At 56.9% G+C, this 24,751-nt stretch overlaps 1 protein-coding gene across 12 annotated transcripts in view; it reads left to right on the forward strand.

The window, feature by feature from the left end:
- ABLIM2 (actin binding LIM protein family member 2) overlaps positions 1 to 24,751 on the forward strand; it is a 132,714-nt gene that overhangs the window by 55,114 nt on the left and 52,849 nt on the right. For 8 of the 12 annotated variants that reach the window (XR_013165687.1, XM_077136308.1, XM_077136311.1 and 5 more), the window contains exons 7-10: positions 5,623 to 5,710; positions 9,132 to 9,190; positions 18,216 to 18,272; positions 19,521 to 19,598. Coding sequence is in view for 11 of the 12 variants with exons in the window: in XM_077136308.1 (XP_076992423.1) it covers positions 5,623 to 5,710; positions 9,132 to 9,190; positions 18,216 to 18,272; positions 19,521 to 19,598 (282 nt within the window). In the remaining variant the exon portion in view is untranslated. The remainder of the gene's footprint in view (positions 1 to 5,622; positions 5,711 to 9,131; positions 9,191 to 18,215; positions 18,273 to 19,520; positions 19,599 to 24,751) is intronic. The other 4 variants (XM_077136309.1, XM_077136316.1, XM_077136317.1 and 1 more) reach the window with 1 other exon arrangement.

Here is a 24,751-nt window from a genome sequence, read left to right on the forward strand (position 1 = left end):
TGTAAAAGTTATATTGTTATACAATCATCTTCACGAATCAAGGCTCCTGGAACACAGCTCAGCATTTTCAGATACTTCCCTCCAGCCACTCCAGTACACCATAAACTAAAAAAGGAGATCTACAGAATGCACAAGAATAACCTCCAGGATAATCTCTCGACTCTGAAATCTCTCAGCCACTGAAACTTTATTTTGTCTCATTTCTCTCCCTTCCCTTTTAGTCAAGAAGGCTTTCTCAGTCCCTTAATGCTGGCTCATCTCAGGATTTCTGTCCCACATTGCTAGGGAGTTTACACCCCTGGGAGTCATGTCCCGTGTAGGGGAGGGCAGTGAGTTCACCTGTGTACTGGCTTAGAGAGAGAGGCCGTGGCCATATTTTAAACATTTCTTCACACACTCCAAATCCGCCAAGCACTCTCCCCTTCCCCTGGCACTCTCTTCTATTCTTAGCCTCTGCAGATGTGCTGTTTCTGAACAACTCTTGTATGTGATGCCATACAACACGTGCTCGGCTTATTTCACTGAGCATGATGATTTCAAGGCCCACCTATGTGGTAATGTGTGTCTGAACTTCCCTCCTTTTGATGGCTGACTAATATTCCACCAAGAGCGTAGATGGTACTTTGTCCATCCATCGATCTGAGGAAGGACACTCTGGTTGTGTCCACCTTTGGCCGTTGTGAAAAGTGCTGTGATGGACGCGGGCGCACAAGCACCTGCCTGCTACCCCGTGTTTGCTCTTTGGGTATGGGCACTTGCTCTGCTCAGGGTGGTCGGGTCATAGGGTGATTCCATTCTGAGGAATGGTCTGTTGTTTTCCACAGTGGCCGCACCATTTTACATTTCCACCCAACGCATCCATCTCCTTTTAAATCTGAGTCGTCTTGAGTCCCAGGTGAGCCTTTGACCTGGCAGGAGAGCCAGAGGTGGCAGCCAGAATGCTGAAGTCACCCACTGCGGTTGCTTCTAGGCCTTCCTAGGATGGCGGGTGGGAGGAAGAGACCATCAAAGCCGAGAGAGGTCATTGTGTTGGATGACGGGGCGCCCGGAGTCCCCAGCATCGCTGTGAGAGTGGACAGGGAGTGGCCGCTGGAACCAATGCAGTAGTGGGACAACCTGTACTGGGGCCCTCTGAGCCTGCCACGGCCTCCACCAGCCCGTCCCTTCCCAGCAGGCGTGCGGGGGGACGTGGCAGCAGGCTGGCTGGAGTTGGAGGGGACTCTGCATTCTAGAGATGAGGACCTGTACCCCGAGATCATGTGGCTTGCCAAGGCCACACAGCCAGGCGCTGAGGGTCCCGGGCTGGGGTTTGCCCCTCCACAGCTCTGGCCACATGCCTGGGAGAGGCTGAGCTCAGTCCACTCAGCAGTCCCACGAAGCCAGGCGCGTGGCCTGGGGAAGCAGACACACCAGTTCCGTGTCCACTACCATGAATTGTTCCAGGAACACACTCAGTATTGTGTTATGTCTGTGCTTTGCGTTGTACGGGTGAGTGGTGGCCGTGAAGCCGAGGCCGTGCGGGCAAGGACAAGGGTGCTGGAGGCAGACGGTGCAGGCTGACCCCTGCGGTGGCTTCTCAGGGCCACGGTGGCCCCCTTGGTGCAGCCAGTTGGGTGTGTGCCGTGGATTGTGCCGGAGGGCTCTGTCTCTGCACTTAGCATGTAGTAGGTGCTTTATGTCAGCTGCTTTCCTAATCCCATTGAAGAGGTGGATGTGGGAGAAGCGCTGTCTATGGGGAAGGGTGAGCTGGGGGCAGGGAGGTGGTAAATTCCAGTCACGGGACCTGCAGTGGCCCCTGCTCTGTTCCCAAGGCCGTGGCCATCCCCAGGAGGCAGCCTCGAGTCCACTGGGGAGCCTGATGCGCTGGTTTGAGCTGCGGCTCCTCCGTTTATGGGGGTTCCAGCCTTGGGCGGGTCTCCGAACCCCCTGAGCCTCAGTTTCTTCCTCTGGGAGATGGGGGTGGAGAGCATTGTCCACCCCAGGGGCCGCTGTGAGGGTGACATTAAATTCAGTGATGCTCCCGGGGAGCTCGGCCCGTGCTGCGCATGCCCCTCCTTGGTGCTGGCGTGGAATCAGAAGTTTAGGGTGGAGAGGACCCTAAAGCACCCTTCACCTCCATCTGCAGATGAGAACCAGGGGCCCACTCTTTTGGGGAAGATTCTTTTACTGGCATGGAACACACGCAGAGAAAAGGACACACATCCTAGGTGTGCAGCAGAATAAGTGTGCACAGACTCGACACTGTGTAACCAGCACCCAGATCACGAGACAAAGGCCCACGCCCAGACATTTCCTGGGGGCACTTCCAGCTGCCCGAGTCCACAGGCAGACACTTCTTTGGCCCAGCTTTGAACTTTGAGGAAAGGGAGTCGCTCCGGCCTGTGCACTCATTGGACTGAGTGGGTCACTCAGGCCTGGATTAGTTAGGGACCCCCATGGGTTTTATTCAGAGCATTGGTGTCAGGGTGTGAGGATGGGACCCTGCATTAAGGACCACCCCAGAGCCAGGGGACACTGTACCCCGGCTTTGGGAACCTCTACCCTGGAGTCAGAAACTCTTAAGTAGGGCCACATTCAGCTTTCAGGCCCACACCCTAGAGCTGGCGTCCTGCAGCCCGGGGGGCACAGCCTGCATGGACTTGGGGCTCCCTTCCACCGCTGTGGCTCTCGGTACCTTGAGTGAGTGTGACCCCCAGGGGTGCCAGGGGCCCCTGGGTAGCAGCAGCAGCACTGGCCGCGGCAGTGGCTGCTCCTATTAGAGACCACAAGTGGGGAGGAGGTGGACAGAGGGATGGCTGGACGCAGGCCCAGCCCCCAGGGCCCTGGGCACCTCCTGGGCCAGTGCTGATGCCCCCCACTGGCCTGGACATGAAGCCTTCTTCTCAGAAGTAGCCCACAGTCTCGCATCCCGACTCCCGTGAGGACGCCTGGAGCCCTGGGACTTGTTTTCCCTGCACCCCCTTCCCCCGTGAGCCGTCACCAAGCACTCACTGTTGAAGACACCTGGGGGGGTACCACAGCGAGAAGGCGGCCCCTGGGAAGGGTGGGTGCTGGGGCAGGTCAGAGGCCAGGCCTCAGTTGCCCAGGTGGATGCGAAGAGACCCCACTATCGGGACGTCTGCGCTTGGCTGAGAGTGCCGGGCTCATCCGCCACCCCGTTTTTGGAAGGTCTGCGCTTATTAAAGCTGCAGCACTGTTTCACGCTCGGCTTTATGCCCACACAGCGTGAGACCCTGACCTCTCAGCATTCGGGGGTCTAATCTTGACCGAGAGCACCCATCTGGGCCCAGGGCAGCTTTCATTTCCTGGCGTGGAGGGAAATGGCCCAGGCTGGGCCTCCTCGCGCCCGGCCTGCCCGCCAGGGGCTTGCCGTCCCGTGGGGAAGAATCTCACCAACGGAGTGATCCACCCTGGGGACGCGGCCCGTGGCGTCAGGCGTCTCGGCCTTGAGCAGTGCCGTAGCCCGGCGGGCACAGGCCGTGGGTTTAGAGGCCACATCGTGCGTGGAGCGCGTGCTGGCTCAGCCCGCTGCCATTTGCCGGCCTCTGCCTCCAGGCCGGCCGCCCTTGCCCCACCGGTCCCCTGCTGGTAGGGACACCAGGCCTGCAGGATTGCGACCCCCCAGCCTCAGTATGGTGTCGTGTGACCAGGGTTGGGACGTGAATGCATCGTTGAGAAGGACGGAAATCAGCCCTGCCTTAGGACAGCGCTCAGGGAAAGCCCTGAGAGGGGGTGGCACGTGAGCCGTGTAAGGATTGCGCAGGTGGGCTGGGGCGGCTGGGGCCGGTTCCCCAGGTGGAAGCGGTGGCTGATTGCCCCGGGCCCCACATCCCAGCTTCCCTGCAGAGACCTGTTCACCAGAGACGTCAGCAGGCCGTGGCAATTACCTGCAAGGTTGCCAGAGAAGGTGACAGACTGTCCCTGTGCCAGACATGGGCACTTGTCACAGGGCAAAAAAAAGAGAAGCGAGAGGCTCGCGAGGAAATCTCACCCCACCCCCTGCTATTCAGGAAAGGGGTGACTGCCAAGGCAGATTGCCGGAGACAGGGGCAGACTGATCTCGTTTTAGCTAAGAGTGAAATACAGGTGATTTGGCCCCAAGGCTTCACGACAGGCCGTGGGCCCCCGCTCCCCAAGATTAGGAAGTGTCCCCTGCGTGGTAACACTGCAGCCCATGGGCCAGCTCGTGGCTCTTGCACTGTGTGGAAATAGGCCAAGCCAGCTGATGTCAGTTGTTTAGGTTATTTTAGGTATTGATGTTTTTAATCGAATTAAATGGGCTTTTTGCATTATAAAAATAATAAATGCCAACTTGGCCAGTTAAGCGATAGAGAGACTTAAAAAGGAAAATAGTCCTCCCCACACCTCCCTCCAGGACCTGTGCCTGCGCAGTTACCTGTCGACCAGCCCCTTTGGGTCGGGCTTTTCTGAGGCCCACACTTGGGGGCACGCACGTGTGCTGACACAGTATTTCTCACCTTTGGGACTGAAACCTGTGTTCCTTACATGAAAAGGCCGTTTGCCTCTTCACTTGGCAGTGCAATTCAGAGGCGCAGATCTGAGTGTAGGCAGAGGGGCTGTGCACATCGGCGCAGGGACTGTCCGTGCCCCCGCCTGTGCCCTGACCCTCGCCGCTCCGGGCACACCCAGCCGTCGGCCTTGGGGTGCCGTGCCTGCCTGAGGCTTTTCTCTTGCTGTGGTGCCCAGAGGTGAGGGACCCCCACGGGTCTCAGCCTCACCCCTGGCTGGGGGGGGGTTGGTGTCACCGGCCCAGCTCCCCTCTTGGGTGCACTCCACTCTGCTCCCACGGTCGCTGACTTTGTGATGCCTGCCTTGTGGGCTGTGTCCCCTTCCTGGGCTCGGGTCCCCACAACCCTCACCGTGCCGCCTGGAGTCACCCCCAAAATTACGCATTTGCACTGGGAGCCTTGCTACAAGCTGCTCCCAAACTGAAAGGTGCCCCATCCTCTCCTCTCCCCTCTCCTCCTCCCCACTCCTTCCTCCTCTTCTCTTCTTTCCCCTCCTCCTTCCCCTCCAACTGCTTCCCTCTCCTCCTCCTCTTTACTTCTCCTCTCCTCCCCTCTTCTTTTACTCCTCTTCTCCCCTCCCGCTTTTGTCTCTGCTCCCTCCTTCCTGCTCTCCCTTCTTTCTCTTGTCTCTCCTCTTCCTCTTAGTCCATCATCCTCCCCCCTCCTCCTTACCCCCCCTCCCTACCCCCTGTCTTCCCCTCCCCCTCCATCCCTCGCTTCTCCCCTTACCCCCCACTTCCTCCCCTCTTCCGCCTCCTTCTGGGACTACAGAGGCTTTGAGGCCAACCCTATCTCAAGAGTAATGAAGCTCTTGGGGGGAGGTCGTCAAGGGGGCCGGGTGGGGCTGTGGGCTCCATGCCCCTGCGGAGTGTGGCCTCTGCTCCTGACTGAGGCCCCGGCTGCGAGAGGAGCCCAGTTCCCGCACGGCCCGGGACAGCCTGGGTGGCCGCCGCGCTTGCACCCTGTGCTGTGCCACCGGCGTCCACACGCGCGGCCCCTCTGCTCCCGGTCGCTGACCCCCCGCCACGCGCTGCAGCTCGGCCCACGCCGTTACACCTGTACGCGAAAACCCTCGTTCTGCTCTGTTTTCCAGGCAGGTGAGAAGCATTTTCACCCTTCCTGTGCGCTGTGTGTCAGGTGTGGCCAGATGTTTGCAGAAGGCGAAGAGATGTACCTCCAAGGTAAAACCACGCGCCGCGTGGGGCCGGGCTGGGGCACGCTTCTCGGGCTGCGGGCGGTGGCAGCGTGCGCTGTGTCGCCGGCTGGGAGGGGATGCTGGGCTCCTGCACACAGAGCACGGCTGAGTGCATTGGCCTCGATTGGCCCCGGCTGGCTCCAGGGGCATTTGTCCACCTCGACGCCATTGGTGAACAAGGGGACAAGATATAGAAGGAGGCTGAGTTAAAGCCGAGCCAAGCTCGACTGTTGGGGTCCTGGAGAAGGACCTTCAGCCAATACTAGGGGAGTGCTTTCAGCTCCCCTGGGAAGCGGCCCACCAGGGACCCTCCTTTCAAGGGAGACGTGGGTGTGGGTGGCGACTTGGGGGGATGCAGGGACCCCTGGCAGCTGGCTGAGGCTTCCTTCCTGGGTCAAGGAAGAACCAGCAAAGCACGGATAAAGGAGAGTTTGTGTTTTGTGGCATTTCATGGACAATCTCCCAAACCTGTTCCTTACGAAAAAAATTAAAATGCATGGTGTTCTTGGCAGGCTTTAGAGAGAAGGCCACTGACTCAGAAAAGCCTCTTTCCTTCTTTTATGTGAGCACTTTTTGGCTCATTGCTGCTCATTTCTTATATTATCTTATATTAAATTAATATCGTTTATGGTACTCAGCTACACTTTATTTTTCTTTGCATTGTCTTTATCCCTTGGAGGGGGAGGAGAGAGACTATTTAGCACTGCACTTAGGGGTGTCATTTTGGGGACCCCACCCCCACCTGGTGCTTCTCACCCTGGACCCTGTTTGGAGCTAGGCCAGCCCTTGCCTGCAGGGAGCCTGTTGTCTAATAGAGGGGCGTTGCTGCCATGAGGCGAGACATGGGTGTAGCAGGCCGGGGGTGCTTCCTGGAGGAGGAGCACCTGCAGGAAGGATGGGCAGGGCCTGGACGGCGAAGCAGGGAGGAAAGGGACTCTGCAGCAGCCCCACGCCAGAGTGTGTGTGCCTAGGCCCGAGGCAAGAGTTGAGGGAGGTCAGTGACTGCAGAGACATATGAGCCGAGGAGGGGCGAGAGCAGGACCGGGGGGGGGCGCCATGGGCCGGAGCTGCCCCCTACTGCTGGGAGGGCAGTGGGGACTGCACTGGGCCGGCACGGCTGGGTGGGTGCAGAGAAGGACTAGGGGTGACGGTGGAGGCGGCTGGTGGCAGGAAGGGCGGCGCGGGGAGAGAGGCCAGGGCTGGCAGAGTTGGGACCGCTGCAGGACTCACCACGGGGGGGGTCTCCTCTGAGAGAGGGTGCCTGGGCAGGGTGCGTTTGCCGTGGAGGCTCCTTCCACAGGCTCCCTTTTCTGCGGCCGAGATGATGTCAGGGGGGACGGCCTCGTCCCCGGCGGTTCCTGCTGGCTCCTGCCTCCCTTCTCAAGACCCCATGAAAGGACACGTTGGGCTGCCCCCCAGCAGGGGCAGCCCCCCCGAGGGCGTCCCTCCCCGATGGTGAATGGTGCCTGCCGGCGCCAGGGCTGACTCACGCCCACACGTGGCGTGGGGGCCTCCGGGGGTGACCCCGTCTCAGGGAACAAAGGTCCCCTTGAGGCCCCGGGCTGCGACCGGACCCCCGGCTTCTCGTGCACGTGCCTTGGTGGGACGTTTAAGCAAGTCCCATCCCTGGTGTCCGACCCCCCTGCTGTGTAGCGGAAAGTTGGACCAGGCAGTGATTTCCATGCCTGTGCCATGGGGAGCGCCCCAGCACCACGGCGAGGAGGGGCCCCACCCGACTCCCACTGCCCAGCCATGCTTGCTCACAGCAGACTCTTTCCCAGAAATGTCGGGGGCTGGGCACACTGGCTGTAATAATCGAGGGGCCCTAGATTAAAATGACGACTGGCTACTGCTCTCCACCCTTGGGTGGACAGATGACAGCGGCACGTGCTCCCCATCAAGGGGAGACTGTAGGGAAAAGGGCCTCGTACCAGGCCAGGAGGGGTGAAAGGTGGGAAACTGCCAAAAAGTCTCAAAAGCCTTAACAATGCTACTCTCCTTGAGTCAAGACCCCATCTGCAGGGAGTGCCCAGGCGAATAGAGAGACGGGCCAAAAGCCTGAGGGCACGGCCAATCCAGCAGCGTTATTTAGAGTGATGGGACGGTGGCAGCCGGAGAGGAACAGACGAACTCTCAGCTGTGCCTGGGGTGGTGTTACAATGGTTGAAGGGGTGATTTTGAGTGGAAGTTTCTGGAAGGGAGTGCATTGTGCCTGACCCGGCCCGCCTTCTCTGTAAAAGGTGTGTGTAGCCTGGAAGGGAGCCCCCAAAAAGTGGGTGGGAGATTTGAGATAATTTTTTAAAATTTTCCTATCCATCCTTTTTCAAGTTTCTATAATTTTTGTTAAGGGACATCTGTCATCTTTATAATCATAGAAATAAAGGTTTTCAACATGCAGCCACTCCCCCGAATTGTCAGGTTGTGTCTCCCTAGGGACTCCATGCTCACGCCGCCCAGTAACGAATGACCGTCCCAGCAGGAGGTGGGGCGGGTGCCTTCACCCCGTACCTGTTCCTTCAAGCCCTGGACCCCTGTTTGGGGGGCTGCACAACGGGGCTGGACATATCCCCCACCTTCGTGGAGGGCGTGGCCTCACCCTGGGTGGAGTGGACAAGGGGTGGGGCACGAGCTCAGGCACCGACAGCTGAGGCAGTGGGCAGGGGGCCCATGAGTGGGGGGTCGGGGGAGGTTCAGGGGAAGCAAGCACTGTGGTCCCCAAGGCCGGGAAAACAGACCTACCTGGACCCCCCACACACAAGACACATCACAGAGATGTGCCGACAGTGCACAGATTACCAATCCTTATTACCCCGACTTCATTTTGTTAAATGCTCCCAGTGGCCTGATGGTTGGTATTAGCCCTGTTTTTAGGGTGAGACTTGGGCCGCTTGAGGCAGATTTAGCAAGGAGCAGAGCCCTTGGCACTTGGGGTGCCTGGTGGCCATTATGTTGATGGCCAGGTACCACCCCATCCCCAGGCACAGGGAGGAGCAGGGGGTGCTCATGCAGGCTGCTGAACCCAACCAGGGAAGGTAACTGCCCAGGGAGCCCTTTATCCTCCCTCTGCTCTGAACCTGAGGTCACGTCAAATGCCGCTTCCTCCAAGAAGCCTCCTCTGACTGCCCCTGGGCAGGGTGAGGTGCCTGCTTTGGGGTCCGTGGGACCTTTAGCCCATGTGGAAGGCTGACTCCGTGTCACGCCCTCACTGGGCTGGGAGACCTCTGGGGGCAGAGGCTGTAATCTGCGTGGCCCCTGCCCAGCCCCAGTGCAGGAGCAGAGGGGCTGCCCGGGGGTGGGCCAGTGAGCAGGTGGCCGGGCCTGGCCAGGGGTGCCCTCTCCTTACTGTGCACGGGTCTCTGCCGCGGAGACCAACACTAACTGTGTCCCTCTTGGGGATTTGTCGGCAGGCTTGTCCATCTGGCACCCGGCGTGTAGACAGGCAGCCCGGACTGAAGACAAAAACAAGGTTGGTGGAATTTACTCTGTTCTCCTAAGGAGGTTTCTCTGCCCTGTTGTGGACATTCACCCAGCTGCAGGGCTCCCACCAGTCAGGGCCCCGGGCCAGGCCATGAGCAGGTGGCCGGAGGTGTGAGGGCGTGAGCAAGCCGGTCAGCCGAGCGAGACCGTGACAGCATCCAGTCCCAGGGCTGCAGCCTGCCTGGCCCCCGTTTCCATCCTCTCCAGGGTGTCCCAGGCCCCCTCTGCTCTTATTTACACACCCCCAGACTGGTTGCAGGTGGACGAGCTGGCGCTGGCCCTTGATGGTTCTGAGCTTTACAACATTCCAAAATGGCAGGTGTGGGATCCTGTGGGAGAGCTGGGGCAGTGGCAGCCTCTCCTGCGAGGTGCGGCACTCAGAGTGTGCAGTGGGATCACGGACATGATGCAGGCCTGCCTCCCTGGGTGGTGGGTCTTTACTGAACCAGCCACATCTCCAGCTGGTACAACTGATAGGGGACTGTGGCATCTCCAAGGGTGGCTGGGAAAAGGAGCAAGGGGCAGTGGGACAAAGGGTGGGTGCTGGACGGTCAGGGAGGACCCCAGGAAAACAATGCCAAAGGCCGGCCCAGGCTGGGTGTGGGGGCAAGTCAGGACTGGGGGTCTCGCTCTTCCCCAAGAGCTGTTTGCCTCTGGCCCAACTCTGTCCACACCTCTGTCCTCCCCAGGAAGCTACGGGGCACAGGGAGGCAGACCCTGGACTTCTGGGGTTGGGGTTACGGCTCCTAGCAGACAGAGTGGGTTTTTATTCCTGCATCTCTTTCAGTGGCACCTCTGGGCAGGCAGGCAGGGCAGGAGGGGCTGGGGCAGCAAGTCTGGTCAGGCATGGCACCATCCCCGGAGCTAGCAGGCGCTGCGCCTGGCTCAGGTCTTGGATTTGTCGTGGGGCCGGAGGCTCTCCGGGGCACTCAGCCTGGAAGACGGAGGGGGCGCTGGCCAGCGAGGGGCAGCCTCACCCACGCCCCCTCCCCCCACCCAGCGAACCGCTGCCAGGCCCAGTCCGAAGGCGCCCGGCGGTGGGCAGTGCTCCCACTGGCCTGAGTGGAGGGGCTCAGGGGTGGGGCCCTTCCTGCTCGGACGCCGGCTCACGGCGCGCCCTGCTCACTCCTTCGCTCGGAAAACCCCCGGGGCTGCTTGCGGGACTTGCTCAGGCCTGGGCGCAGAGGTGGCTGCGGTGGGGACCCCACCCCCGGGAGCCCCCCATGGAGTTCCCATCAAGGTTCAGTAGAGGCCCCGATTTAATCTAAACTCAGCATGACCTCCTGATTCCCGAGGAATGAGACTCTCCCAGCCTGAGTGGCCCCTGGATGGGACCCACAGCACCAGGGTGTCCCTTGGGGGAGAGGAAGCAGCAGTGGCTGGAGTGAGGTGGGGCCTCAGGGGCCTCAGGACAGGGCTGTGGCTGTTAGAACCGGGGGTCCAGAGCCCTGGCCATGCCCCTTTCCTCTCCCGTGTGCCCTTCAAACTCAGTGGTACATTCTGGAGTGATGTCCAGAGGTCCTGGGGGAGCCAGCGTGCTGAGGGGGCCAGGAAGGGCTGGACCCCAGGGTCAAGGGAAGGAAGAAGAGGACACCAGCCGTCCCCGGCCTGGGAGGGGCTACAGGGCTCCAGGGTGGGGCCCATGGAGGGGACACTCCCGCTACCATTGAGGGTGAATCCCCAGAACTCTCATTTCAAGTTTTTTACGCAGTCAAGTTGGTTTTTAAGATAGAGAGCACTCTCTCTAAGCCCAACTCTGCAAGTGAAATCACTGCCCTCCCCCCTACATGGGACATGATGTCCAAAGGTGGAAGTCTCCCTGGTGACATGGGAGATGACTCCCAGAGATGAATCCAGGCCTGGCACTGTGGGATCAACAATTCCATCCTGACCAAAAGAGGGAAAAGAAGTGTAATTAATAAAGTATCAGTGGCAGAGAGAGTTCAAATAGAGTCGAGAGGCTACTCTGGAGGTTGCTCTTTTTTTTTCCCCTTGTTTTGTTTTTATTTTATTTCCTTTTGCTTATGTTTGTTAATACTCTTTTCTGGTTGTTGAAAATATTCCCAAAGGATTGATCTCAAATGTAAAGAAAGATTTTGGATTTAGCTTTTCCACAGACAAGATATTTATTAGAAATCCCTCTTGGCTTCGAAATAAAAACCACTTTGGAAAGCTTCCAGGTTTATCCATAATCCGCTTGTTCTCATAAGTCTCATATACAAGGTTGAGTAGGCAACTGCCCATACGGCTTTTTTTTGTTTGTTTGCTTGTTTTTGCTGGGTGCAATCTTTTTTTTGGGGGGGGGGTGCAATCATTTTATTATTTCCATGGAGATGCAACCCACCCAATTGTGGGCAGTAATTTTTTTCACCTTTTTTTCATTTTACAGTATAACATATATACAAAGCAAAGAAAGAGGAAAGCAATAGTTTTCAAAGCACTCTTCAACAAGTAGTTACAGGACAGATCCCAGTTTGTCATGGGCTACCACACCATCCTCTCAGAGTTTTCCTTCTAGCTGCTCCAGAACATTGGAGGCTAGAAGGAATAAATTTTTATTCATCACAATTGACTTTCTTTTTTTTTTTTGAATAATAACATTTATACAAAAAAGGAATAAATTTCAAAGCACAGTACGACAATTAGCTCTAGCACAGATCTCAGAGTTTGGTATGGTTTACAATTCCATGATTTTAGGTTTTACTTCTAGCTGCTCTAAGATACTCGAGACTAAAAGAGATATCAGTATAATGATTCAGCATCATACTCATTTGAACCCTGTCTTCTCTGTATAACTCCACCATCACCTTTGACCTTTCTTTCACTCTTTAGGGGTGTTTAGCCTATGCCCATTCTTACATTTTGATGTTGGAAATAATAACAGGTAGGACTGTCAATAATAAGAGGTAGGGTGATGGAACTAGCTGATGTTCTGGAGAGGCTGGGTGCTCTGGGTTTCAGGACTTATCTAGTCCAGGGACCCATCTGGAGGTTGTAGGTTTCTGGAAAGTTACCCTAGTGCATGGAACCTTAATAGAATCTTTTATATTGCCCTACATGTACTTTAGAATTGGCTGAATGATTTTGGTTGGAAATTGGCAAGTTATGATAGGTAGCAACGTCTAACTGAAGCTTGCATAAGAGTGACCTCCAGAGTAGCCTCTCAACTATTTGAACTCTCCCAATCACTGATACTTTATTTGTTACACTTCTTTTCCCCATTTTGGTTAGGGTGGCATTGTTGATCCCACGGTGCCAGGGCCAGGCTCATCCCTGGGAGTCATCTCCCACGCCACCAGGGAGACTTTCACCCCTGGATGTCATGTACCACGTAGTGGGGAGGGCAATGATTTCACTTGCAAAGTTGGGCTTAGAGAGACTGAGGCCCCATCTGAGCACAACAGAGGTCCTCCAGAAGTAACTCTTAGGCATGCCTATAAGTAGGCTGAGCTTCTCTGCCACCTACACGAGCTTCAGAAGAGTAAGTGGAGATCACTCTAATGCAAGCTTTAGCTAGATATTGTTACTTATCATGGTTTGCCAAACCCCCACCAAAACCATTCCTGTTAACCTTAGAGAACACCTAGGGCTCTATCTGAGATTCTATAAAAGTTTCATGTAGTAAGGTTACTTTCCAGAAACTTACAAACTCCAGATGGTTTCTAGGCCAGATAAGTCCTAAAATCCAGAGGGTCCAGCCTCTCCAGAACATCAACTAATTCCATCCCCCTTTCCTATCGACAGCCCCTTCCAACATGGAAATGTTAGAATGGGCATAGCCCACACACCTGGAAGGTGGGGTGAAGGCTTACACGGGAGGGAGTTTTAACAGAGAAGATAGGATTTGACAAGTAAGTATAACTGCTGAATCATTACATTGATATTTCTTTTATGTTTTTTTTTTCTTTTTTTTTCATGGGCAGGCACCGGGAATCGAACCCGGGTCCTGTGGCATGGCAGACAAGCATTCCTGCCTGCTGAGCCACCGTGGCCCTACATTGATATTTCTTTTAGTCGCCAATGTTTTGGAGCAGCTAGAAGGGAAAACTTGAAATTGTGAATCTGTAACCCATGCAAACTCTTAAGTCTGTTCTATGACTATTTGTTACAGTGTACTTGGACATTTTACTGCTTTTGTATATATGTTATATTTGCAATAAAGAAAATTAAGGTCGCGAGCATGGCATCTGGGAACCCAAGCCACCCTCCTGGCTTCTGGCCTCTGCCCTCTGGGGCTCACAGGATTCAGCTGCTGCACCCCCATGGCTAGGCCTGTGGCCCTCCCTAGCCGGGGGACTAGGGCACTCAAGGGTCAGTATGGGCCCTGCCGGCACCCAGGCCTGGCTCTGAGGGGGAGAGTGGACAGAGTGCCATAAATTCCAGAGGGCCCAGCGCTGCGGTGCTGAGGGAGAGGAGGTGGCGGGGTCACTGTCCTATGGCTGCTGTAGCCGAATGACCACACACCTAGAGGCTCAAGGCAATGCAGGTCCGTTTCTCATTGTTCCCAGGGCCAGAGTGCCCAGCAAGCCGACAGGACTATTCCTTCTGGGGGCTCCGGGTAGCCCCTTTCCTTTGCCTCTTGGCTGCTAGAGGCCACCCATGTCCCCCGCCCACATCCCCTGCCCACGTCCCCCACCCATGTCCCCTGCCCACGTTCCCTGCCATGTCCCCCACCTACGTGCCCTGCTCATGTCTCCTGTCCACATCCCCTGCCCGTGTCCCCTGCCCACGTTCCCTGCCATGTCCCCCACCTACGTGCCCTGCTCACGTCTCCTGTCCACATCCCCTGCCCGTGTCCCCTGCCCACGTTCCCTGCCCATGTCCCCCACCTACGTACCCTGCTCATGTCTCCTGTCCACATCCCCTGCCTGTGTCCCCCGCCCATGTTCTCTGCTGCATCCCCCCATCGTGTCCTCCGTCTCCCGGTCTCTCTTTCTGTCACTACGTCTGGCTCCAGGACTCAGCCTTCCTCTCGGGAGGGCCCTGCTGATTCCGTCAGCCCTGTGGTGCAGGAGCCTCTCCCTACCCGGGCCCCTAACCCGGTCCCATCTGCAGAGTCCCCTTTGCCATGTTCCAGGGACCAGGAGGAACATCGTCTGGGGACCTCGCTCTGCCAACCACAGGCACACAGCTGCACTGCAGTCCCTTTGCGGGTAGATGGGCAGGAGGATGGCAGTGGCTATTGCATGGTCAGTGTCTGCCGTCCTTCTCCAACGACTGGGACACACCCCAGTGCGTTCTTCAGGCCGGCCCTGCCTTGTGGCGTCCCTGCCCGCAGAGCCCTGGGCTGCGTTCCCTGCCATGGCCAAGGGGTCCGGGGCCGTGGACCATGAGCTACCTCTGTCCTGAACCCAAGGCCCTGTGAAGCCTGTCAGAAGAAACGGAGCCATGTCAAGAGGCTAAAACACATACTCCAGCACGCGTGGACATGCGTGGACACGGCCCTCCCTCCTGAGACCAGCCGTGGTAGGAAAGGGAAACTCTCAGTGCTGGGGACAGAAGCGAGCCCTGGCTATTTCCTGCCTGCCTCTGCTTGCCCCTCATGTCCCCTCCCAGCCTCCCAGCCCCACAGAGCCTCCTCTGTCTCACCTGAAAATTGGGAATAAACTTGGGGGTCTTGGGGCCTGGCTAGGAGCCGGGGTGGTGAGTGGACAGGTCAGGTGGCTAGCAGTTTCCCCACGCCCCTGGGGTCCCTTGGAGATGCGTCTCCCAGCAGGGCTGGCCTCATCCTGGCCTGGTGGTGGGAGGAGAGACCAGCTGCTGAGCAGATGCGTGCAAGCCCCCAGGTCCAGCCAGCTCAGGGGAGATGCCGCCTGCTGACGCCATCTGCACCACTAACTCGCTGAACCTATGCCCTGGGTGGAGGTCGCCCCACGTGTTACTGGGTGTTCCGCGGTGACATGTCTCCCCCACAAATTCACATCTACACAGAACCTAAGGACAAGGCCTTGCTTGGAAACAGTCATTGCAGATGTGATCAGGTTACAATGCTGCCATCATGGTCAGGGTGTCCCTGGCCCTGGGGTCCTTTCAAGGGGAGGGGGGTTTGGACACAGAGACATGCAGGGAAGCCACATGGCGACAGAGACAGAGCCAGAGCCCAGCAGCCACGAGCCAAGGCAGGCGAGGATGGACGCCCCCGGGACACAGATGAGCAGGGAGGGGCTCCCCCACCCACGCCTCAATTTCAGACCCCTGGCCCCAGAACGGCTTTGTTTTATGCTCCCCATTTGTGGTACTCTGTTTTGTCAGCTGTGGGACATGAAGACATGACAGGATGCGTGATGACCCGTGACAGAGGGTGCTGGACACGTGGCTCTGGGGAGGGAGGCACATGTTTCCCACTGCCTGGAAGGCCCTGGCCACGTGCCCACCCCATGGGGATGGCCACTCCCAGGATAAGGACCCCTCACCACGTGGCCTGGGGTGCTGCAGCTGGCCCACTGGCAGGGTCCACGGGAAAGCCCAGGAGGTGGATAATGGCTGCACTGGCCCGTTCCAAGTGTGTCTAATTATCCAGTCACTAGACAGCCTCTGAGTGCCTTTGGAGCTGAGTGCCAGGGACACAGAGAATAAGGCTGTGTGGCACCTGCCCCCATGCTTGTGGGGGACAGATGCATAATGGATGGAGCAGGGTTCTTGGCACTGAAACCGAGGGGAGGACAGGCCAGCTTGGAGGGAACAGGGCCACCGAAAGCCTCAGGGAGCTGGGACTTGGCAGGGGACGTGGGCCCGGCCCCATCCTGAGATCGGAGTCCCCCGTCAGAGGACAGGGTGATCTGCAGGGAAGGGGGAGGCAGAAGCTCAGAAGGAGGTAGCCCTTTGAGCAGCTGGAGAGCAGGCCCAGGTGTGGGGCGCAGTGGCCACAGGAGGGCTTGGGGGTGGGGGTCCCCACGTGACATTGCAGTGGGGGGTGTCCGGGCTGACCAGGGTCCCACAGTTGCAGTTGCAAGAGGTAGCGCCTCTGAGGTCTGAACAAGTCCCTGTTGCAGTGGCCATGGGAGGACACCTGGATGCTAGGTGTAGTTGTGCCTCCTTTGGGCAAACTGGGGCCAGCACAGGGAGAGAGTCAGGAAAGCGCCCGTCCTCTTAGTCTAGAGGAAGACCCCCACCCCAAGCCCTGCCCTGGACCCAGCCGGTGCTGCTCCTCTCCTGAGGGTGTGGGACAGACACAGGGAACTTGCTGGCCCCTGCCCTGGATGGCAGCCTCTGTTTGTGAGCTCAGAGTGACCGCGATGCTGGCTCGGGGCTGGGGAACTTCATTCTGCACTGTGGCCACTCCTGGCACTGGTGCTTTCCCTCTCCCGGTGCTTTCCATTTCTGGTGCTTTCCCTCTCCCGGTGCTTTCCATTTCTGGTGCTTTCACTCTCTGGTGCTTTCCCTCTCCTGGTGCTTTCCCTCTCTGGTGCTTTCCATTTCTGGTGCTTTCCCTCTCCCAGTGCTTTCCATTTCTGGTGCTTTCACTCTCTGGTGCTTTCCCTCTCTCGTGCTTTCCGTTTCTGGTGCTTTCCCTCTCCCGGTGCTTTCCATTTCTGGTGCTTTCCCTCTCCAGTGCTTTCCCTCTCTGATGCTTTCCCTCTCTGGTGCTTTCCGTTTCTGGTGCTTTCCCTCTCCCGGTGCTTTCCCTCTATGGTGCTTTCCCTCTCTGGTGCTTTCCCTCTCTGATGCTTTCCCTCTCCTGGTGCTTTCCGTTTCTGGTGCTTTCCCTCTCTGGTGCTTTCCCTCTCCTGGTGCTTTCCCTCTCCTGGTGCTTTCCGTTTCTGGTGCTTTCCCTCTCCCGGTGCTTTCCATTTCTGGTGCTTTCCCTCTCTGGTGCTTTCCCTCTCTGGTGCTTTCCCTCTCCCGGTGCTTTCCGTTTCTGGTGCTTTCCATTTCTGGTGCTTTCACTCTCTGGTGCTTTCCCTCTCCTGGTGCTTTCCCTCTCTGGTGCTTTCCATTTCTGGTGCTTTCCCTCTCCCGGTGCTTTCCATTTCTGGTGCTTTCACTCTCTGGTGCTTTCCATTTCTGGTGCTTTCCCTCTCCCGGTGCTTTCCCTCTCTGGTGCTTTCCCTCTCTGATGCTTTCCCTCTCCCAGTGCTTTCCCTCTCCGGGTGCTTTCCCTCTCTGATGCTTTCCCTCTCCTGGTGCTTTCCCTCTCCCAGTGCTTTCCCTCTCTGGTGCTTTCCCTCACCTGGTGCTTTCCCTCTCCCGGTGCTTTCCTTCACCCCGTGCTTTCCCTCACCTTATGTTGCACTGCTCTGCAAAGAAGGGCGGTCTCAGGTGAACTGACCACTGAGGCTGGAGACCCAGTGCACCTCACCCCTCAATCTTAATCTTCAGAAAGAGGAGGCCCATCTTATAGGAAGGGAAGCTGTGATACAAAGGGTTTTTTTAATTGTAAAATGTAGCATATATACAAAAAGCAATACATTTTAATGCACAGCACAACAATTAGTTGTAGAGCAAATTTCAGAGTTTGGTGTGGAGTACAGTTCCACAATCTCAGGTTTTTCCTTGTAGCTGCTCTAAGACACTGGAGACTAAAAGAAGTGTCGATGCAGTGATTTAGCTGCATTTGTTTGTCATACTCATTTGTTAAATCCTGTCTTCTTTGGGTAGCTCCACCTTCTCCTTTGAGCCTTCTTCCAAGAACAAAGGGTATTTTTATGTAGAAGATATGTACAGTTGATCTCCTTATTCACAGATTCCATACTTGCACATTTCCTTGTAGCCCACACAACCCCCCCAGCTCTTCCGCAGTCATCTGAGGACACAGAGTGTGGCAAAAACCCGCATTGCCTGGCGTGCTCCCAGCTGGGGTCGAGCTCTGCCTTCTTGTTTCCCCCCAGGCAGACACAGGTGTCCTCATGATCCACGCAGTGCTGCGTTGGGTGTTTTTTGGGCTTGTTGGCAGGGCTGGGCCCTTCCTCGCCGCCTCCCACTGGCCTCTCCAGGATGAAGCCACAGTGTGTCCAGCTCGGTGCCCAGCACCACGAGTGACCATCACACCCTGTCCCCTCCTGCTTCCATTCTAGATGCAGAACCAACTCTGCCAGCAGGCCTGCCCAGGCGCCACCCCCTGGGCCTTGCAGGTTTGTCCCTGTGGCTGTGTGTGGCTCCCATCTCGTCCCATCTTGTTGTCCTGTCCTCCCCGCTGGCCTGCAGGTCATGGGCAGGGCTGTGTGTCACCCATGTGCCCCCCCCCAGGCCACTGTGCCCCACTGTAGGGCATATGCATGAAGTTAGTGGGTTGGGGTGGGGAGAGGAGGGAAGGGACCAGCAGCAGGGCAGTGTCCCTGGGAACCCTGAAGGGGGGTCATGAGGAGGGGGAGGCTGGGTGTGGGGACTGAGGACCAGGAGCCTTTTCACAGGGGTGGGTGAGGGGCAAGGTGTGGGAAGGCTAGGTGGGTGGGGGGACCCAGGAGTGAGGGCTGAAGCAGGGAAGGGGGCATTGGAGCAGCCAGGCCACGGGGTCCCACCCTGCCAGGTGGGATGGGTGCCAGGTGCAAGGGGTGGGGCTGGGGAAGCGAGCTGGGGGCGGGGGAGCTGGGGGCAGCAAACCCACCCATGAGCTCTGGGGACGCAGCAGGCACCGTCAGGGTGGGAGCAGGGCCGGGGTGGGCTGCGTTCCAGATGGAGGTGAGCAGGCCAGGAGGCCGGACGTCACAGGTGTGAAGCCCTCAGGGGTCCCAGAGCCAGGACCATGCTCACAACAGGCCAGTGTTGCCTGGGAACAGACACTTGAGGGACACAGGTGTGGGTGGGGGCAGGTGCAGGTGTGTGGGGGCAGGGCGCAGGGCGAGGATGGTTCTGGAATGGCTGGGTCAGGCCATGGGGCATGAAGGATGGAGTTTGGGGTCAGGCTGGGGACTGGCCTTAGGGTGATGGCCTTAGGGGTAGCAACATTGCGGCCCCTTCCCCTGTGATCTGAGTAGAAAAAGAGCATCTTTGAGCAACAAAGCAGAGGGTAGGAGCAGGAGGTCTTTGCTTCCAAGCTTGCAGCATCCTTGGCAATGCGTCACTGGCTGTTGTCTCAAAGAACTGTAATTTCTGCGATGGGAAACTGGGGGGCCTCGGAGTGGCTCTGGCCCCATGGAGAACCTAGCTGTGTTGTTTGTCACCCAAGTCGCCCACTGCTGAGTCTATGTGATTTTCCAGCCATTTGTTCAAGCCTGTGTGTTTATTTTTAAGAATTTGTTCAGCCTGCAAATACAAAAAGATCTGTCTGTCTCGTGAGCTGCATTCCTGTTGGAGCGTGACTTGTAATGGTTGCCTTTCTGGAAGTTTCCTGGCATTGAGATGTTCTGTTTTCATTTTCCTTATCTCTCCTCCTTCTCCAGGAAACTAGAACTTCCTCTGAGAGCATCATTTCTGTCCCTGCTTCCAGCACCTCGGGGTCTCCAAGCCGCGTGATTTACGTAAGTAGGAGGGCGGGGTGGGTGGGGGCAGGGGAGGGGCCTGGCTGGGCTGCCCCTCGGGGCAGGGTCACCGCTGGCAGCTCTGCTACCCTCGCGCTCCTGGAGAGGGGCACGTGCTTTCGCTGCTGTTGGGGCACAAGTTGGCGCAGACACTGGGGAGGTTGAGTCAAAACCTTCCAGCACAGGCATCCTGGTTCCAGCCAGCACCTGTGCCAAGATCAAATCCCCGCATCTCTGGTTTATATCCTGGTAAATGGTGGGGCCACACAGCTGTCCAGCAACGAGGGGGGCCCAGATGATGAGCTCCCGGCCACCCCAGGGAGGTAGGCATCCTCTGCAATCATGAGGGGGAGCTGGGAAAGTATTCTCACTATGTGTGTATATGGTGTGCGCTCCCTTTTTTGTTAGAGAGTGTGTGTGTGTGTAGTGTGAGTACAGACAAGTATAAAAATAATGGGAGGGATTTTAATAGCAGTTATCTCTGGATGGTAGGATTCGAGATTGGAAGTTATTATGTTTATTCCTGAGTATTACTCTGTAAGTACCTATATTTGCCACCTGGGAGAGAGCCCTGAGGCCTCGAGACAAGGGTCAGCTGGTGCTTTGGGGCAGGGAGCCCTGGACTCAGAGTTGAGGCCTCGCTCAGGCCCTGGGGTGGCCGGTGACATGGGATGGGTCCCCTCCGCCAGCTCCAGCACGGGCCGGGCCTCGCCTGCAATGCGGGAGGCTGGAGCAGCTCTTCTGCTTCCACATGTCATGTCCTCAGAGTGACCAGGCCTGTCCCCGGGTTGGTGTGGTCCTGCATGTCCTGGAGGGTGACTCTGAGCTTCTGGGCAGGCTGGCTGTGTCGCCCCCGGCAGGGCGGTGGCGCCTCTGAGCCTCAGTGTTCTCATTTTGGAGTGGGGCGAGGCCAGCACCTGCTGTGTGCACCAGAGGCAGCCACGGGCAGCGTTGGGCAGCGTCATGGTGGACAGTAACAACAACGGCCACTTTTAGTTCTGTGAGGTCATGTCCGTAAAGTGGTCAGCAGTGCCCAGCGCACACCCCAGTTCCAAGCAGTCAGAACCTGCTACTAAAACTGTTGTCGATATTGATGAATACTGCATGACCCGTAATAATTGCCCATTAAGTATGATGCATTATTTGTTTTAAACAAGCAGCTAGGCACTGGTGACTGTGCACCTGTGCAGTGAGCAGGACAGAGATCTCCAAGGCCTTCAGTGTGATTTTCAAAGTGATGGAACAGGAAAAGGTAGAGCCCAAAGCTCGGGGTTCTCGCCAGGGACCCCACTGCTCAGAAAACAAGCCTGGGAGTCTTGTCTTCTTTCCATGGCCCTTTCTGAGCATGACAGGTGTCCCCACCTGTAGGGAGCTTCCAGTGCATGGGAGGGGCTGGGGACGGGGACACAACACGAGGTTTTCAGTGGGACGCATGCAGATGGTGCCTGATGGGGGCTGGTGAGGAGACTCTTCCTCCAGCCGGGCACACGCCGGCCAAGGTCGATTCCAGCTGTTGCACTGGTTCCCAGCCCAGGTAATCTTCCTGCTCTACAGATATGTGTTGGATCCCAGTGTTAGAAAGAGAGACCCAACAAATTAGTTTATTCTGTCTCCCAAATCTAAGCTGCCAGTTTGTAGTGGCATACCACAGAGGAGCCAATAACAGTGAAGGAGATGGGGTCAGAGGTCAAAGGTGCCAGGGCCGCCCAGGGCTGCCCCTCCACCTCAGCACCATCCAACAGGATGGGTATTCCCTGCCCACTCCCAGGTACAGCTCAGAGAGGGGCAGAAACAAGCGTGAATTGCACAGCCTCCAAGAGACGGAGGCTTATGCCTCTGATTCCAGCATGTGGGCTCCTGCCCCACGGTCAGCACTGAGGCTGGCTGCAGCCCGGCCCTCCCAGGAGCTGGACAGGCCACGAGGCCAGACACCCCTAGCTGCTCTGGAACTGGGCACATCCATGGCAGAGGAGATGCTCACCTGCTCGTCTGGACAGGCAAACCCTTCTTACTCAGGGCTCTGCCCTGCCTCGTCATCTTGTCTCTTTGCCAGTATCTGTTGTCACTCTACAATGTGTTTGACCCCATGTCCAATGCTGGCCATGCTTAGGACCTCGGAGAGTGACCCTGACCCCAGCACCAGCTCAGAGCTGCCTAGCACCCTGCCCATCCTGGTAGCAGCCATAGCAGCCATAGCCACCCTGCCCTCCCCCGGTTAGGAAACTGCCCACGTGTTTCCTGAGAGGCTGTCGTCCCCCCACCCCCTCCCCAGCTGTGGGCTCCTGGAGGGCAAGGCCGTGCCTCATTCATCTCGCCATCAGGGATTAAGCTCACACTCTGTTGGGGTTCAGTATATTGAGGGACTGTAAAACTAATATATTGTAGTGTCTTTTTTCTTCATTACAAAACTAACTCCCATTTATTCTAAACTATAGTAATTGGCACAAAGGAGAGAACCAATGCCATGCATTGGCCTCCAGGTAGAGCAGGCCCTGTTGATATCTTGGAGTATGCACTTCACTTAGTGTACATTTCACTTCTCGTCTGTGTGTGTGCCCCCGTGTGTGCATGCATGTGCATGTGTGTGTCTCCATTTCCCTGCTGCTATGACAGATACCACACCCTGGGTTGCCTCAAGCAACAGGCCGGGCCTCAAGCTGGAGGGCCAACCTGCTCCCAGGGCCAGTGGCATCCTGTCCTGGCTGCTGGCCGGGCTTGCCCATCACGTGCCGTACCCCCGCCTTTCTCTTCTGGGCTCCCACTGGCCTCCGGCTTCCAGCTCGTTCCTGTGGTGTCTCTCTCTGGGTCGGAATTCCTTTTCCTTATAAGGACTCCAGTGACCCAGGCTTGAGCACCCCTTAGCCAAGAATGCCATCTTCAAGAGCTCCTCCTGACAGTGGGCTCACTCCACAGGAATGCTGGTGAAAACCTAAGATGTGGCCTACATAGTCTACCAAGGCGTGCATATGCAAAAACCTGTGTGCGTATGCACATGTCTGTACGTGCGTTTGAATGTTTGATGGTATATGTGCATGTTTGCAGATGTGTGTGTGACAACAAAATGAGGTCATACTAAACGTATGTTTTATAGCCCTTTTTCACCATGCAATAAAGCAGTTAGGAAGCGTGGCATAAAAGTAACATTATTAGATCATATGTTATTTACTGTTACATTGTAATTATAATGTAATATATACATATATATAGATGTGTTATTATTATTATTATTATTATTTACTATGCGGGGTGCAGCGAGGGAAAGAAAAAAGCAAAAAGAAAGCCAGTCCTGCATCCACAGGCACCAGTGGCCTCACCTGTGGCCACAGTAACCGTCCCAAGGACGGGGCCCGGAAGAGAGGGGTCTGTGGGCCACACTGGGCAGGGTGGAGCTGAGGGCAGCCCATCAGGGGGCTGGAACGGTCTTCCTTCCAAGCCAGGGCAGCAGCTGTGGGTCTTTTTCAGGCCGCCCTCTCTGCTCCCTGGCTGCCACCTGACCCCTGTCGTGCGGGAAGCCCACTGCCCTGTGCCACTCACCCACAGCTCTGTGCTAAGCAAGCCCAGTGGATGGTGGATGCTGCAGGCAGAGCCCCAGGAGCTAGGAGATGAAACATGAGAATGCAGGATTCTCCCAACACTCCATGGGGCAGGCATCATCTCTGTGTGTCATTTTCAAGTAATGAGGTTTTTTTTTTTTTTTTTTTAGAAGGAAGGAAGGATAGAAGGAAGGAAAGGAGGAAGAAAGGGAAACATCTTTAAACATTTTCTTGTTTTATTATATTTTGTTTGTTTGTTTTTTACATGGGCTGGGGCCGGGAATCGAACCGGGGTCCTCCGGCATGGCAGGCAAGCACTCTTGCCCGCTGAGCCACCGTGGCCCGCCAAGTAATGAGGTTTTAATAAATGATGGTCACAAAAATCCAGCCAGGTGGACAAGACGCAGCTCAGCAGTCACGATTGGCTGGAGAAGACGGAGACCCAGAGCATTCATTTGACGTCTGCAAAGTCAAGGCTGGTCTTGACTCCATTCAGCAAGCATGTCCCAGGCACCTTGGCCGCATCAACACGGGCTTAGGGGGAGGGGGCTTGGCCATGAATCAGAGAGAGTCTGGACCACCAGCAGCTGCCCGTCTGGGGGCTAGGGGGCACAGATGTGTCAACAGAGGTCAGCAGCCTTACTCTAAAAGGCCCACCTAACATGATGGGGAGGGGTGCCAGGGATGGTCTCCTGGAAGAGGGATGGGGTGGGACTCTGTTGAGTCTTGAAGGGTGAAAGGAAGAGGCAGGCAGAGAGTCTGGGAAGGGCATGTCCCAAGAGTGGGAACAGCATATGCAAGCCCTCGGCTCTGAATGATCAGGAAACGGTCAGGAGTTCCAGGTGGCATGTGGCATGGGCATGTGGAATATTAGAACCAGCATAAATAAAGACCAGCTCCCTGAGAGCCCACGCTGGGGTTTCGCCTGAAGGCCGAGGGTACAGCTGCGATTGTGACCAGGGTGACATCATGATTACAAGGGCAGACTCAGAACCTGAGCTCAGGTCTTCCTAACCCAGCCCAGGGGAACTAACCAGATTCTAGTCCTGAGGCCCCAGAAATCCACTGGCTTAGCACACATCACAAAAGGTCCCATGAGAGCCCTGGGACCAGGTGGTCAGGAAAGGCTTCCTGGAGGAGGTGGGGTAGGGTCTGCCAAGGGAGGGTGGGACGAACAGAGAATAGAGGCTGAGCTTGACATAAAGGGGGCCACGAGGAGGGAGACCCCTTAGGGGAAACAGGCTGGGGAACATGAGGGCCACCATGTGGGGTCACAGTGAGGACTTTTGGTGCCCGGCTGAGGAGAGGCTGCAGGGAGACGGGAGCTGGAGAGCACAGTGGCTGGAGCCCGGGAACCCAAGGAGCAGGCTCTGGAGGGAAGAGAGGATCTGGGGATCAGGGCTGGCAGTTGGCCCAGGAGGAGGCTGTTACCAGAGCTCACTGTTGGCAGGGAGGCCCGAGGCCGGAGCCCCCTGGGGCTGGAAAGGATGGAGGAAATTCCAGAACAAGGCTGAGTCCCCATGGCAGAGCGAAGGGTGGAGACGTGCTGGCCGTCCTGGGAAGCTGCAAGGCGCTGGGCTCCATTTCTCCCCTGCAGGCTGGACTCACGGCAGGGCCTTG

The sequence above is a fragment of the Tamandua tetradactyla genome, chromosome 19, assembly GCF_023851605.1.
Source record: "Tamandua tetradactyla isolate mTamTet1 chromosome 19, mTamTet1.pri, whole genome shotgun sequence".
Lineage (NCBI taxonomy): Eukaryota > Metazoa > Chordata > Mammalia > Pilosa > Myrmecophagidae > Tamandua > Tamandua tetradactyla.